At 46.0% G+C, this 16495-nt stretch overlaps 1 protein-coding gene across 3 annotated transcripts in view; it reads left to right on the top strand.

Annotated features, from left to right (window-relative positions):
- ACOT7 (acyl-CoA thioesterase 7) overlaps positions 1–16495 on the top strand; it is a 64586-nt gene that overhangs the window by 32991 nt on the left and 15100 nt on the right. For all 3 annotated transcript variants that reach the window (XM_079987193.1, XM_079987194.1, XM_079987195.1), the window contains one exon: positions 8505–8621. In XM_079987193.1, the coding sequence (XP_079843319.1) occupies positions 8505–8621 (117 nt within the window). The remainder of the gene's footprint in view (positions 1–8504; positions 8622–16495) is intronic.

Genomic DNA, 16495 nt, shown 5'->3' with positions numbered 1-16495 from the left:
CAGCTGGTTCAGAACAAAGTGTCTCCCTCTCTCCAGCTCCCTGGCTCCCACAGTAGCTGGCCAGATGGTTTCAGGAAGCCCACAAGCAGACTTGGATGGCCTGTGTGCCCCTCCAGCAACTGAGCTGAATATGGAGTTCCCGCCTGGTCCTTATTGCTAACAGCTGTTGGCAGGTACATTCATGGAGGTCTTTTCTACAGTGTCAGAACATAAGAAGAGCCTTCTGGATCAGGCCAGTGGGCCACCGAGTCCATCATCTTCGTCTCGCATTGGCCAAGCAGGTGCCTATTATGAGGAACTGGCAAATAGGACCTGAGCACAAGAGCACTCTCCCTTGTGGCTTCCAGCAACTGGTAGTCAGAAGCATTTCTGCAACTGGCTGTGGAGGTTGAGCATAGGCATCATGGCTAGTAGCTATTGATAGCCTCGTGGACACATTCATGATTTGTCTAATCTTTTAAAGCCATCCAAGTTGGTTGCCATCACTGCCTCCTGTTGGAAGGAGTTCCCTATTTTATGTGCTGCATGAAGAAGTCCTTTCTTTTACCTGGCCTGAATCTTCTGGGCTGGGGTGTGGCACATATGATGGATGGGCCCCTGGCCTGGAAGGCGTGGGGTTTTTTGCACATACTTTGGAATCACTGCTTGTTGTTTGTGGCCACAAGGCACTAGACCTCTTGATGTGGATAGGCGTGTGCTGCTTTCCACTCTCCCTTTTGCTGTTCCTCCACAGCCCCTTTCCCCCCACACTTAACTCAGCCTAAAATGCACTCATTACAGCTGCTTCCCTTGTTCCAGGTTGCTCCCCCATCATGCCACCCTGGGTGCATTGCAGCACTGATCCACACTGCACGTGCTTCTCTACTTTTTTTTGCCTCTCACAGTACACCACAGGCTCTCCCCCAGCAGGGAGTAATGGCTTAACTGCTAGCCCTGGCAGTCTTCATCTTATTGTTTTCCCCATAGCCCTGGCAGTCTTCATCTTATTGTTTTCCCCATGTTGGGGGCAGGGGGAGTGCTGTTACTAGCCAGGGCCTTGCTGCCCTCGTGATGCATGCAGGGCCAGCCAGTCCCCAGGGTGGCTTGATTTATTGGCCATCACCGCCTGGTTGGGGGCAGCGGCAGGGCAGGGGAGATGGATGCTTTGTTTCAAGGCCTCCTCTGCAAATCGGGGTTAATGCGATTTCATCTGTCTCCAGCAGGCTAACACTAATAGGGCAGCAAGGAGGCAAGAGGAGAGCTGCGCTCGGGAGACATTGCCTTCCAATTGACTCAGGAGCAAATCATTCCCTTGCATTTTTACCCAGCTCCTTGCAAGCACAGGCCCAACTCCCGGGTCAAGGAGTGGCTCTTCTCTCTGAGTTGAGCCTGGTCATCCTTCATGGGGTCATGGGCTTCAGTTTGCAGCATCTTCAGTTTAAAGGTTTTGAGGTAGCAGAGCTGGGCTCCTGCTGGAGACTTTGGGGAACTAATCAGAATGAACTAGACTTCGCCATCCTGATACCCTCCACATGTTTGGGGCTACCGCTTCCATCAGCTGTGCAGCCACAGCTGAGCTGGCTGGGGCTGGTGGGAGTTGTCACCCAAAATGGCTTGCTGGGGGCACCAGGTTGGTGAATGCTGCCTGGAATAGGCAATGTTAGGCTAGGTGAACTAATGGTCTGGCACAGTATTTGCCAGCTTCCTATTCCTGAAGAGTAGCTCAGTCCCAAGAAAGTAGCAGTTGGTTAACCTGTTTAACCTCATGTTGCACCCTTTGGGGATGCTGCAGACTAAATCCTGTGGTTCCATCCAGGCAGTGCATGCTCTCTACTACTGAGCTGTAACTCCCTGCCAATTTTTGGACTTTTATCCCACCATGGCTATGTATTCTTTGGCATGGAGAAACAAAAGTTGAATTAACTTGGAAGGTGGGCAGTATGCGTTGTTTTCCATCCCCCTCCTTGCTAGGTATATTTTATCAGAGAATTGCTTAGTGATATATTGGTGTGCTGTTGTGTGTGCTGCAACTTTCCCTACTCTGTTAGTATTTACTTCTCTGTTTCAAAGCAGAAACAAAAAAACCTCAGGGCTACTGTCCTATGTGTCTGCCCATGCCCATCTGCATCTTGTGTTTAAAAAGAAAACACCCCCAAACCTGGAGTGAGTTGACTGTCAGATAGATACCCTGTAATCTGGCTGCCATCTATGAAATGACAAATCTCCTCTTCTGACACCAAACACAAAATTACTGAGAAATGTCTGTGTAATTATTCTTGTTCTCTTTAGGTGACAGCTTGAATGAAGTGGCTGTAAATGGGGAAATGTGGATGCTGATAGAAAGGAAGGGCATAGTTGACAACCTTAACATATCCTGCTAAATGAACTTCTTTATAAAATGGGTGAAGGTCTCTGTACCTGTTGGGACTGTGAGATGGAAACAGTTTTATGTGATGTTCATTGGTGTCCACAGGCAATAAATCCCTGCTCTATTGTTGAAGGGAAAATCCTAAGACACCTTTTTGAGAAACTGAAAAATGTGTGGTCTGTACGATCCATGTTGCAGGTCAAAGCTTGCTATGTACCCCTTGCCGTATTTAGAAGAGTCCACCAGATCAGGCCAGTGACCCATCTAGTCCAGCATCCTGTTCTCATAGTGGCCAACCAGATGCCTCTGGGAATCCAACTCTCCTCTCCTGCAGTTTACAGCAATTGGTATTCAGAAGCATTTCTTCCTCCAACTGTGGGAGGCAGCAGTGCTTCTGAATACCAATAGCCATCAACACCCATGAATTTGTCTAATCCTCCTTTAAAGCCAACCAGGTTTGAGTCCAACTCAAAGCTAGTCCGATAAAAAAAAATTAAATGGTAGAAGCCTAAAGCAGCAGAATGGAGGAAGATGGAACAAAAGTTAATCTACTCCAAAATTATGGTGAAGCAAATGTGCTTATAATATACCAAACATTAATAAAGCAGGAAGCTTGGAAGCTGATCAGAAACCAGTGGAGATCTGATAACATTGAAGTTGGTGTTCCAAAGGGGACAGAAACCAGTGGAGATCTGATAACATTGAAGTTGGTGTTCCAAAGGGGACAACCCTATCTGTTCCAGACAGAATTGGCCATTTTGTGCCTGCTGATGTTACCAAAGGCAGCCTCACACGCTGTAGCTTTGATGTGATCTAAGTGTGACAGTGTCAAGACCTGCTTTTTCTAAGAAAGGGCATTGCTGCCTCACAAGTTGAATCTCTGCAAAAGCATGGCATGCCACAACTACTGACCTGATGTATCATGGAGCAGAGCTTGGTTCCAGGAGAACTGCAAGCTGCTCTTGGGTGGGGGGGGGGGGCACTCTCACCCTGTAGGACCACCTGTGTCCCTATAAATCGGGATCTACCAAACTTTTTTCTTATTTGGTTTAAGTCTCAGTTTGTTAGCCCACATCCAATTCATACCACTGTGATGCTGGTTCCAGACGTCCTCTCTGAGGTCACATGGAAAGGGGGGAGAGAGAGACAGAGTGGCACAATACTGCCCCCTCCCCCCCCCCCCCGCCAAACATAGCTAAATGCTGGCACAGTTTCACAACCATGAGTGCAAAGATAAGATCATGGTTTGAGTTTGAGAATACAGTTCAGATTTTTAAAGCTCTCACGTGTTATCCCTGGCTGTGTTTTGAGGCAGACATAAGCATGGGCCATGTAGTCCAGCCTCCTGTTCTTGCAGTGGCCAACCAGATAGATGCCTGTAGGAAACCAGCAAGCATCCTTTGGCTTCCAAAAACTGGTGTTCAGAAGCATTATTCTCTCCAGCCATGGATGCGGAGCATAGCCATCCTGACTTAGTAGCCAGTGTGGCAGTGAGTTCCATAGTTTCGCTATTTGAAGAAGGACTTTCTTTCATCTTCACTGAATCATCCAATGTTCGGCTTCATGGGGTTTCCGCAAGACCCGGCCTGCCGGCAATGAGCTGTGCTTAGGACAGATCCCCACATTAAACAAGAGACGCAGATGCCACTTAAACAGCTTTCCTATTTTGCATGATTCTCCCATAACATATAGGATCACTTGTCCCTCTCTTCCGTGCTGCTACATCAGTGCACTGAGCATTTCCACCCTTGTTTCTAGGGAAGCACACAGCATGATGGAGGAAGTGACGGTCCTTGTTTAAGGAAGACAGCATGCTCTTCCTCCTGTTGCTGTTGCTTTAACAGCAGTGCAAGGAAGGAAGTCACGGTTCTAGTGAGTGTGCACTTGCCAGGGTATTTTTAGTAACTGTTAGCTTCCCTGTCAGTTGGAGCCACATTGCCTTGCTTCAGGCCGGGGGGGGGGGGGCTGCATCTCTATGGAATACGCTGAAAGCAAGTAGTAAAAGAAATGGTGTTGCGTCTCTCTCTGACTTCCCAACCTGTATGCTGTTTATTTCACAGGCCATGATGCTAGGCAGCGAAGAACACCGTGTGTGTGTGTGTGTGTGTGTGTGTGTGAGAGAGAGAGAGAGAGAGAGAGAGAGAGAGAGAGACTTGCAAGCCATTTCCCCATGTCAATCTGATTCTTTTGCCCCATTCTAAAAAGCCTGATGTCTGCCCACGTGGACCAAATGTAGTGGCATGCAGGCAGTCTTTCAGAAAGCCAGTGTCAGACCAAATGCAATAGATTGGATCAGGAGATTATTTTAATCAATTACAATGAGCACAAGGCAGCACATATGGTTATTCCTTTCCCCCATTTTATCCTTACAACAACCCTGTGAGGTAGGTTAGGCAGAGAGAGGTAGAGTGACTGGCCTAAGGCTACCCAGTGAGCTTCATGACCGAGTGGGGTTTTGAACCCCGGTCTCCCAGGTCCTAGTCCAACAAATATAACCGTTGCGGCAACCACTGGCTCTCAGTGAGAACAAAACTCTGTCAGCAAGGGAGCTTTGCTGTCTCCAGCTCCCTGTACCTCCCAGGGGGTCTGGGGCCTGCAATGGGATGAAGAAATGAGGAAGCTTTAGCAGTCCTGTCTCACTCAGTCCTAGTCTGACCCTTTTAGCACTATCCCATGCTGGTTTACCCAGCCATCATCTCCTGTGGAGGTGCTCAGGAGCATGGTTCGATGCAGTTCCAGATATACCGAATTTACCAGGTATAAGACTAGGTTTTTTCCTTTAAAAAATGTCAAAAATTTGAAGGTGTCTTATACACGGATAGTAAAATACACGATTTTTTCTTAAATTGGAGTCTCCCAAAATAGAGGGCTTCTTATACATGGGGGCGTCTTATAGATGGAAAAATATGGTGGTTGTCTCTTCCTCTGTATCCAGCTAATGATAAAGAGAGCAGGATGATTGGAGCATTCCTCTGTTCAAAATGCACTACCCAGAGTGGCTTGCCTGTCACCTAATTTATTATACTTCGAGGACCGAGAAAACATGGGCAATCTTCTTTTTTAATCTCTTTCAAATATAGGTACGCCTGAAATTTAAGAGGCCTGTAAATCTTGAGTGTAGCTGTGAACTTTGTGTTGTGGTTACATCTTTGATTTTGTGCTGCATTAGATTTTCATAGTGTCCTTTTTGTGTACAGCTACTTTTAATTTGTCCCAGGAAACTGTCATTATTGTGTTGCATATATGTATAAAAACCACTGTAAGTAAATAATTTCTTCCCCACTCTCTAAGTTTCGGGGATCAAAGCGGTAGCACCAAAATTTCAAGCAATTCATCTCCTACCCCCCACCCCCTGTTTGGTTTTGAAGATGCTCTCAAGGCAAGTCTTTAAAAATGTAGTATAAGCACTGATAACTGGGAAAAACTGGCCTGCGAGTGCTCCAATTGGAGAACAGGCTTTGCTTTGTCTTCATGGAAGACAATCTTACTCAGCTGTGAGTGAGAGAAGCTGCTTCACATCCTCCCCTCCCAAAGGCCTCTATGCTGCTTAAAAGTCTTGTCAGAATGGATGTTGACTTGTGCATAAGTCACAATCCTTCCTCTTTCCCCCTCCCCCTCCCCCCTTTCTTACCTGCTGTGATGAATGCTCCACTTGCCTGTAACACTTGCTGTGCTTTGCCTTAAATTGCTTTGCCTGTTTTTTTCCTGTAGAAGAATGGCTTGGCCTCTTCTTTTATGTTCCTTAAACCTTGTGGGGAAGTGGAAATTGAAGCCTGGAGGAAGAATGCAGGCTTCCTTTTGATCAGAGACCGTTCCAAAAGAGAGTCTGGAGGAAAGGAATTCTGTTTCCCCGCAGACCTTAAAATTTCAGTGCATTTTATTGTCCTTCCAAAATCAGCTACATTTTCTCTGAAGATCTTAGGGCCTTGTTAAGCTGCAGTATGTATTGTGCACTTATTTAAAATGTTTGTGTCCTGCCGTTCCAAAAATGGCTGTTGGGCCCAACAAAGAAAAAGGAATTTGGAAATAAGTCAAAATGCTTAAAACATTATTACTTCAAAGAAGGAACGGCAATAAAAGAGCAGAGGTAAACTCCAGAGTTCACCAAGATCACTAGCAACCAAAGACCTTCCTTAAAATAGATCTTCATCCTGCAGTGGAAGACCCTCCAGGAAGGGGTGAGGCAGATCTCTTCGGGATGGGTATTCTAGATTCTGGCTGTGCCCTACTCCGAAAGGCCTTCCAGCAGATGTCAAAGCGATAAACAACTACCTGACATTCAGAAGACATCTTAAGGCAGCCCTGTTCAGGGAAGTTTTTAACGTGTGATATTTTACTGTATTTTTGGTTTCTATGGAAGCCGCCCAGAGTGGCTGGGGAGGCCCAGCCAGATGGGCGGGGTATAAATAATAAATTATTGTTATTATTATTATTATGGTCAGTCAGGATTTTGGAACTCTTAAGAGTTGATATTAAGAGATTGTGTTCCTTTACAGTCCAGCTAGCTGTGGATCTCTGTCCTTAGCTCTCATCCACTTTCTAGAATGCAAATAACAAGCTTGCACAGAAAGGCTTGATAGCACTCACTGGCTGCTGCTCCTCAACAGGAAATTGCTAAAAACTGGAAACAAGCCTCAAACTTGTCTCTCTGTCTGCTTTTTTCGACTGAGCCTGGAGAGCTTTCTTGGCAGAAAAGCTCACAAATGAAAGAAGTCTGCACAAAGACCTAATTAAACAAGATTTATTCACCAGAATTTGGTTCACATTTGTAGTATCTGCTGTGAAACACACCAATCTGTATACTCCCATCTGGTTCACAGATAAAAGTTTGGAGGATCTGCTCTTTGACAAAACAATAACTAATGGCCTGCCGGGCTGAGTCTGCCATATCATCATGGAATATTTCAATGTTTATGTCATGGTATGACTCCTGGAACGTCGTTATGTTCTTTGTTCTGTGGCTTTTCCTGTTTTGTTTTAAACAAACACACAAATACTTTTTTGGGGAAAAGATCCAGCTGCTGGAGGGAAGTTGGGGTGTTTCCTCAGCGGTGTTACTGAGTGCTGAAAACTTTAACTAGTCATGTGTAGCTAATTCCTAAGATAAGAATCCAAGGCTGCTGGGAAGACATAACCTCTGCTTTTTGAAGCCCTACCAGGGCTGCGTCCACACAGCAGTTGATTCCATTTCCCCGATTTCCCCCAAACTGCATTGTATTTGAGCCTTCACATGACCTAAAAGCCACTTCTGGAAAACTAATGGAACACAGTGCATGTTTAGTGCTCATTTCCATGTTATTTAATTCCAAGAGAGATCTGTTTGCAACCCCCTTAAGCTGGAAAATTGTGGAAGCAAAGTGACAAAATTGGGGCAGTATACTGGCTTTACAACTCTTCCTGCTATTTTTGTGGGTGTGGGGATCATGAGGGAACAGAAACATGCCTGTGTGGAAAGCGGGGAGAGATTAGTGACATTTGTTTTTATGCCACCTGTGTCCACTGGTATGAATAAAATGTAGCACAGCATGCCAGTATAGCAGTAAAATAGCCAGAGTTCCGTAACCTGCAGTGTGAATGGAATGTTAAGGGAACTGATGGGCTAGCATTATAATCAGGAAAACTAAGGCAGTATTATCCATGCCCATGTCTCTTAAGCCCAGATGTGAAGGAAGCCCCACTCTGGCTTCAGAGGCACACCATATGCTTCTGAGCCTGGTGTGGTTTTGGGGTTTGTTTGGTTTTTTTTGCATCCTTATGATTCAGAAACATGCATGTTTTAAAATAACATAAAAAATGAGGCACTCAACCTGCTGAATTCTGTGGGCTGTGCCAGTTTCTGCACTTCCGTAGAGAAGTTGTAGGATTTATTTTCTGCAGCCTGAAAGAATGGCCACCTGGATAGAACAGAGTAATTTTTGCATGCTCCCAAACAGCAGCTTTCCAGTCCTTAAAAAGGAAAAATCTGAAAGCCTTTTTGCAAGTTCTGCTCAAGACTTAGGAGCCAGAGGAGGAATGTGAGTAGCCCAGTGGCTGAGGGTGGGAGAGGGCGATTGGGTTGCTTATTGCCCAGAGTGGCTGGGGCAACCCAGTCAGATGGGGCAGGCTTCCTCCTCTTGTGGCTGCCTCAGTTAATAACTGGCCATTCTCTTTCCTGCAGGTGTTACTATGAAGCTGATGGATGAGGTAGCTGGGATCGTTGCTGCTCGCCATTGCAAGACCAACATAGTCACTGCATCCGTGGATGCCATCAATTTCCATGAAAAGATTAAAAAAGGTAAATTGGTGGGGGTGGGCATAAGGATTTCATTTTTTCCTTTGCATTTACACTTTCATGTCCCAAGACACTGGCCTTACTCCCAAGTTGGACAGAGGGTCTAAAGACTTGAGGAAGGAGAGGACCAGATGCCTGAACTGCTGTAGGAGACAGCAAATTGGCTGCCCTGGTAGAGATCTCCGCATGGAAGGAGGAACATAAGGAGGTGCCTTATGCTGAGTCGGACCACTGGTGGATCCAGCTCAGTGTTGTATGCTCTAACCAGCAATGTATCTCCAGGGGTTTAGGCATGAAGCCCTATCATGAGGTGCTGGGGGTGGCATACCGGGTTTTTTGAATGAAAAGCTGATGTTCTAGTATGAACAATTCATCCTTCCCAAGTGAAGAGTCCTTGCAGGCAGTGAGGTCTCCTCTGCTCCCGAGAAAACAGTTTCACCTCCTCAGATTCCCTTGTATCCCTGTAGACCACCGTGACCAGCTTGGGGCTTCAGGAGGTATCCCATGCCTGAGGAACTCATGCTTTCTCCTAGGGGGCAGGACTTCAAACGCCCCTTTCTCTGCAAGGCCCATGACAGCCTTGAGTTGGCTCCAGGCAAGCCATACTCCAAGCTCCCTGCTGGTCAGCCAGTTGCATCTGGTCTGAAGGTGCTGTCAGCCCACAGGGAGCTCTCTGTGGTCCTGACGACTTGCTGCCCAGCCTGCACTTTTTGCCTGTGCCCGACTCAGAACATCCCTGGCAGAGCACTGCTTCTTCAGCTGGGTTTTTGTTCCAAGTACGCTTGCCATGCAAAGACAAAGGGAAACTGGGTGGAAGGAAGATCTAGATTCTGCTGCAGAATCCTACATGGTTTTTATTATTATTTTATGAATTATATTTATTCGTATCCCGCCTTTTCCCCGGACCAGGATGCAAGGCAGCTTACGTGTATTTAGATATAGTACAAAAAGCTAAAAGCATATGAAAGATAATATTTGAAACAACAATTAAACTGCAATAGAATATGAATATATATTTGAAAATACAGAGTGTACATTGCATTGAAATGCAGCAAAGGAAGGTGATCCCAGCATGGATCTTTGAAAGCTGCCACACATTGTCTCCTAGCAGGGAGGGAGAAATGCCCGGTTTTCCAGCAAGGGCATGGAGTGTCAGTGGCCTTCCAAGCAGGGCTGCATTTCCCACCATACTCAACCAATACTGAATGCTCTGTTATGTGTATAGAGAAAACTTAGAGGTCAGTATATATTTTTTTCCCATCTCTCTGCTGAATCAGGCAGAGCCATCCAGTCCAGCTTTGGTTCCTAAGAGCGGTGAGCCGCAGGGAGGATGAGAGCATGATAACCTTTTCCTTCTGCCCAAATACTAGGTGCAACAGACAATGGCATGCTGTCACTGAACCATGCAGGGGTGCAGCAGGCAGCCTCCCTTGTGGGCACATCCAGCTGGGTCACAGGAGCCCTCAGCTGTTTCTTTTGATCCACAGTGTGCCCCAGCAAACCGTGTGGGTAGTGTTGAGACCCTTTGAGGAAAACACAAGAAAACATTAGTAGGGTGTGGAAAGGAGCCCCCCCCCTTGACTCGGTGACATTTACCTTTGAGTTGAGAAGCAAGCCCTTCTCTTCTGACTGTCAGTTGCCACGTTGACTTTTGAGCATGTTCTGTTTCTGAAAGCTTGACTGGATTAAATTAGCTCTCAAAATCTTTATGGGATAGAATGTGGGTCAGAGGTGTTTACCCCTGCGTGGAGAGAAACGGCCTCCTGAAAGGCTGACTTTTCCAACTCAATGTTGGGTCTATGACTGCAGTGGAAAAATCCCACAAATTTCAGCAGGAGTTCATAGAGTTCCAATTCAGCGTTGTTCTCTTTGAGCCGCCAGCTTTTTCCTGGCAACATTGAGGCTAATCTGAGATCTGTAATGAACACCCCTGACCTACCGCAATAAACCTTTTTTAAAAAAAACAACAACAATACACACACATGCACATAACCTTCTATCCATTAAAGCTGGGAGAGAATTTAGTTTGCTCCAAATTTTAAAGCTGGCATATCTTAATTCACACCTCCCAAACCTAATACACAGATGGGATTGTAATGATCCTTTAGAGTTTGCTAGACGGTTCTCTCTTCAAAAAAAACATGCAAAAATGCATTTGAAAAAGGTGTGTGTTGGGATAAAATACCTTTCGAAGCTTTAAATAAAATACTTCATCACAATACCTATCTAAATACATATTTAATTTTTGTGTGTGTGTGGATTTCTGTTTGTTTTTTTTTTTAAGAAAATTGCAGATTAATGTGGAAACAGGGCAGGACAAAATTAGGATTAAACAATGAGAAATTGACAATTGGCATAGTGATCTGTTCATTCCTGCTTTCTGAAATAGGAAGTGATTAAAATGACCCAGCCTGACTTGCTGGTTCGTGGGGTGCCTTGTTGTCGGCAGGGCTTTTCAGCCTTGCAGGTATTAATCTAGTGCTGGGAAGCCAAACCCTTCCTAAATGGAGATGAGCTTCTTGCCTAGCCAGGCTGCGTGCTCTTCCTTCTCAGGGGTGAACTTGGAAAAAGCAAGCTGCCTTTTGCTCCCACCCACACAAGCCGGGGCGCACAGTAAGGAATAATTGCCGCTTGTCTGTCCCTTTCCCAAGGCAAATTCATACCAGAAGTGACAGCTCACCAGCTGCAAGTCACTGGGGTGGACGCCTTTCACAGCTGACTTTAAAATTACATGAACCCTGGGACTTGCCTCTTTCTCTGTCAATGTGTTGGTTTTTTAAAAAACCTGAAATTTATTATCCAAACTGGGCATTTGGACATGGAAGCAACCAGTTGGGCAGGGAGGGAGTGCGATTTCCCTCCCATCTTCATGTTTTACATCTGTGTTATTTACCTACCACACAATGCAGTTGAGAATGGAGGCGTGCAGGATATGTTCCTTTCTTGACATTTTTATCTGCTTTCTTTCTATGCTGGATCACCAAAGGTAGTGCTTAATCCCCTAGAGATTTTGTTTGTTTGTTTATGTTTATGCTACTATGCTGGAATCAGATAGGCCCCTGTTCAAAAGCAAAACAAAAACCAGGTCTTTTTTGTTTTTGGGGGGGGGCATGTTTGTGTGACAAGGTATTAAGGTTTGCTGTTTACAGTAAAGTTGGCAAGTTATGCAGGGTTTGGAAGTCAATGTTAATTTCAATGTTGATACATTGCTGATTGATTTGTCCCCTTCTTCGTATGGTTGCTGGAGATACGAATTGAAAAAAGCAATACATGGGGGCTAAATCCTCAAGTAAACCTTAGCTGCTGCTTTAAGGAACTGTTTTGTTTAGATGAGAGTTTCACTACTTTGAAAACATTTAGCTCCTCTCTTCCCCCCTCGCTGACACCTTGGTCCGGCAGCGTTGCATTCCCCCACTTACATTAATTGGGGTCTAACTGGCCACAGTAACCTTCAAAATAGCAAGTTATTTGTTCTAATTTTTGCACACAGGGTAAAAATGCTGAGCATTCTAGAATGCGGAAGCAGGAGATGACCAACAGTGCTGATCCTGCCTCAGTTGCTAGCACAAAGCCATCCAAAACACACCGAAAACACTGAGTGGTTGCAGAGCAGTTTGGTACGTTTATGTGTTAACAAATAAATCTGCTGCCACCGCTGAAAAATTGTTGGGGGTCTTGTGCGGGGGCGGTACAAAACATTTGGGTAGGCCATGGGTTAGCTGCCACTTCCCTACACAACTTGTGTTTTCAGTTCCTGTCCACCTGCCCATCCATCTGCTTTTAGGCCCCACGAACAGCACCAGAGGCCTCCCTTCTTTAGGCACCCCTGCCAGGTGAGGTGGGTGGTGACTGAAGAGGCTGCTTTGTCCCCTGTGGGGAGCCTTCGTGCAGAACTCTCTTCTGCAGAAAGACTTGATGGGGGCATTAATTTTTTAGGTACGAAGACTTCTCTCCCCCCCCCCATGACTTTTAATTGTTGTTTATCTCTGCTGGCTGTTACGAATGTGTTAATGGAGAGATGTGTGATCTCAGGCCCAAAAGTGGCCCCCAGAACTCTCTTATCAGCCGCTCAGAACTCTCTGCAGGCCACACCCCTCATTGGTCCTGCTCTGCACCCTCCTGACATGCTTTTGCCTGGCTGGAACATGTCCTTGAACTGTGCTAATGGCTCCTGCTTCCGTGGATGGAGAGGGGTGTGTTCATGTGTATAGAGACTTCTGTGTGACTGGAATGTAGCCTATTGGGAGGAAGGTTAAGAGCCACATTATTTCATCTGGCTTTGACCACCAGGGTATTGGATACTTTTGTTCACAGAAAACTCCATGAGAAATACACACACCCTGTGCAACAAACTCTGGCATGACACATTCTGTGACAGAGCCTCCAGCTGCGTGTAATTCCTTTTGGAGCAGAAGAAGACAATAACATTGCAAGACGGCTTCCACACCTCCTGGGTGTCTTTGCTCCTGCCTTTACCTGTCTCTGGGGTATTTGCTATAGAAAAAACGGAAATCATGAACCTGTTAAAATTTTGCCCAAATAGATCTTATGAAGAAGTATTAGACATGCACTGGAGATGAGCTGCCCTTGTGGAGAAATACCAGCAGTTCCCAAATGTTATAAGCATCTTACAGCTAAGGGGGTGCTGTCAAGCTTGGTGTTAACCAAGTAACATCTAATGTGTTTGCAGAGAATGCTATCTGAGTGTGCCATCTTGTTACAGAGCTGAGAAAGGTTCAGATAAGGGCAACGAGAATTGCCAAGGGATTGTAGCGCCGCCTCTATGAGGAAGCGGTTAAGCATTTGATTCTTTTAGTTTGTGGGAGAAGGTTGACATGATGGAGGTGCATAAAATTATGCAGTGTGTGCAGAGAAGTTGTCTCGTAATAAGAATTCAGGATCATATTGTGAAATAAGAACATAAGAAGCGCGTGCTGGATCAAGCCAGTGGCCAATCTAGCCTAGCATCCTGTTCTTACAATGGCCAACTAGTTGCCGCCAAAGGAAACCGGCAAGCGGGATCTGACCACAAGAGCACTCTCCCGCCGTGTGGCTTTCTCTGTAGAAGCAGAACATAGCCATCATGTTTAGTAGCCATTGATATCCTCCATGAATTTGTCCAACCCTCTTTTAATTGAGATTTGGACTGTAGATTCAGGACAGACAGACACAAACGCACTGTCCATTCACACAGTGCAGAAATTTGTACTTCACTGCCATAGGGTGTGCTCATGGGCATCTTTAAAGAAGGATTAGACAGATTAATGGAGGAGGATGTATTATCTGTTATTATTTGCTCCCTGATACTGAATGGTACCTCCATGTTTTAGAGGCAGGGTGCTGCTGAATGGCAGTTCCTGCAGGTCATCAGTGAAACTAAGGGATGGTGGCCTCAGTGTTGCCTAGCGAACTTCAGTGATTTCAGACCTGGCTCCTTCCTTGAACCCAGACATGCATCTGGGGACTCACTTCTTATTTCACTCCCCCACAGTATTTCTGTGGTACTGGTGCTGCGACCGATCTTAGACCAGGCTGCAACCCAACTGTGGGACCCAGGCCCACAAGTTGCTGTGGGACAGCCTGGGGCTCACCAGATGTTTTGAAATACCACTCCCATCAACCTTAGCCAGCATAGCTGTATGATGCTGGGGGTGACAGGAGCATGACCCTGCTGACCGAGGCTAATGGGAGTTGTGGTTCCAAACATCTAGCGGGCTCCAGGCTGACTTGGGCCACCCCTCTCAACAGCTGGAATTCTGTATCTGAGGGGGAGGGGTGTCTGGCACTAGCTGTATTTTTCCTTTTCCAACCAGATGTGTGTCTGGGGAGGGGGAGGGTACACACACACACACACACACTGTTCTGGGGATCAGTCTTGTTTGCTTTCCATGCTAAGGGATCCGTTTCCTTTCCTTCACATCACAAAGGAGGCTTGAAATTACAGATAATAGCATCTCTTAACAGATGGAACCTGCTGTTTCTCTTTTAAATGTCAAAACTGATTAGGTGCTCTTATTCAATCGCAGAGATGTGGAAAAACCATCTGACTTTACTGTTCCTCATCCATCCCCCCCCCCAGAGTGTGTTTTAACGATAGTCATGTGTTCTGGATTGGCTCTTTCCCTCTCTTCTCTCTCTCTCCCTCCCCCTCTAATGCTTAAAGTTGCAGAGTAGGCTGTTCCGTGCATGAATAAAACAGCAGATTCAGGCTGTTAACCTAAAAAAAGGGAGGGAGTGCATGGGAGCACAAATCTACAACCCAAGTTTCAGTAATTCAAAAACACGCCTGACATTTGCAGCCCGTCAGGCAAATGCACAGAGGGTGGTGAGGCGTGGCGGAAGAACAGGTGCTGAAATGAGCAGGCCAGAGTATTCCAAGAGGTAGGCAGGGTCTTTGTGTTTCTTGACTTACGTGGTGGAAGGAAGTGGGCACCAGCCTATAAATTTGACTTAATAATATGATTTAATCAAATGCCTCCAGCCAGGATTGGTGTGATGTGCTCAAGGCTGAAATGTGCACCCAGCTGTTTGGCGCACACTTGCCTTGGGATGCATTTAGCTTAGGTGTACTCTGAGTAAACCACTTGAAATTAATGGGCTGAGCAGGTCCAACACTGAATACAGCATGTCATGAACCTATTCTGAAAGGTTTTGCCACTGCATGCCTTTTTCCTCCAACGCTGTTCATTTTACAAAACAACCTCTTGTTGTCTCTTCCTGGGGTGGTAAAGAGCGACTGCTTGAGAGAAGTTCCTGTGCCTGAATGGATCCCCCTGTCAGCTACAATCTCTCGGCGGGTTATATAACGTGGGTGTCTCTGGAGGAGCATGTTAGGTTGATTCCTGGGGTAACATGTCAGCGCTGTTGCAATGAGTCTTAAAATCAGGAATGGTGTGAAAACAGGAAGAGCCTGTGGGTTCAGGCCAAAGCGGGCTCATGTAGTGTAGCATCCTGTTCTGTCAGTGGCCAACCAGATGCCTGCCACAGGCATGACTTGAGCACAAGAGCCCTCTCCCCTCCTTTGCTTTCCAGCAAGGTATTCAGAAGTGTTGCTGTTTCCAACTGTGGAGGGAGAGCATAGCCATCATGCTTAGTGACCATTGATAGCCTTATCCTCCACGAATGTATCCAGTCCTCTTTTCAAATCATCCAAATTGGTGGCCATCGCTGCCTCCTGTGGGAGTGAGTTCCATAGTTTAACTATGATTTGTATTCAGGTAGGTAGCCATGTTGGTTTGATGCAGTCGAAATATATATAAAAATATAAAAAAAATTGTCCAGTAGCACCTTAAAGGTAAAGGGACCCCCGACCATTAGGTCCAGTCATGACCGACTCTGGGGTTGCGGCGCTCATCTCGCTTTATTGGCCGAGGGAGCCAGCGTACAGCTTCCGGGTCATGTGGCCAGCATGACTAAGCCGCTTCTGGCAAACCAGAGCAGTGCACAGAAACGCCGTTTACCTTCCCGCTGGAGCAGTACCTATTTATCTGCTTGCACATTTTGGTGTGCTTTCGAACTGCTAGATGGGCAGGAGCAGGGACCAAGCAACGGGAGCTCACCCCGTCGCAGGGATTTGAACCACTGACCTTCTGATTGGCAAGTCCTAAGCTCTGTGGTTTAACCAACTAAGTTTGTTCTTGGTATAAGCTTTCGTGTGCATCTGAAGAAGTGTGTATGCACACGAAAGCTTATACCAAGAACAAACTTAGTTGGTCTCTAAGGTGCTACTGGACATTTTTTTTATTTTATGATTTGTATGGTGAAGTCATTTCTTTTATCTCTCCTGAATCTTCCAATATTCAGCTTTGCTAGTAGTTGTCCATTCGTGTTGTGAGATAAGGAGAAAAACTTCTTTCTGTCCCCTTTCTCTATACCAT

Source organism: Podarcis cretensis, assembly GCF_951804945.1.
Source record: "Podarcis cretensis genome assembly, chromosome: 8".
Classification (NCBI taxonomy): domain Eukaryota; kingdom Metazoa; phylum Chordata; class Lepidosauria; order Squamata; family Lacertidae; genus Podarcis; species Podarcis cretensis.
This window is presented reverse-complemented; position numbering and strand designations above follow the sequence as displayed.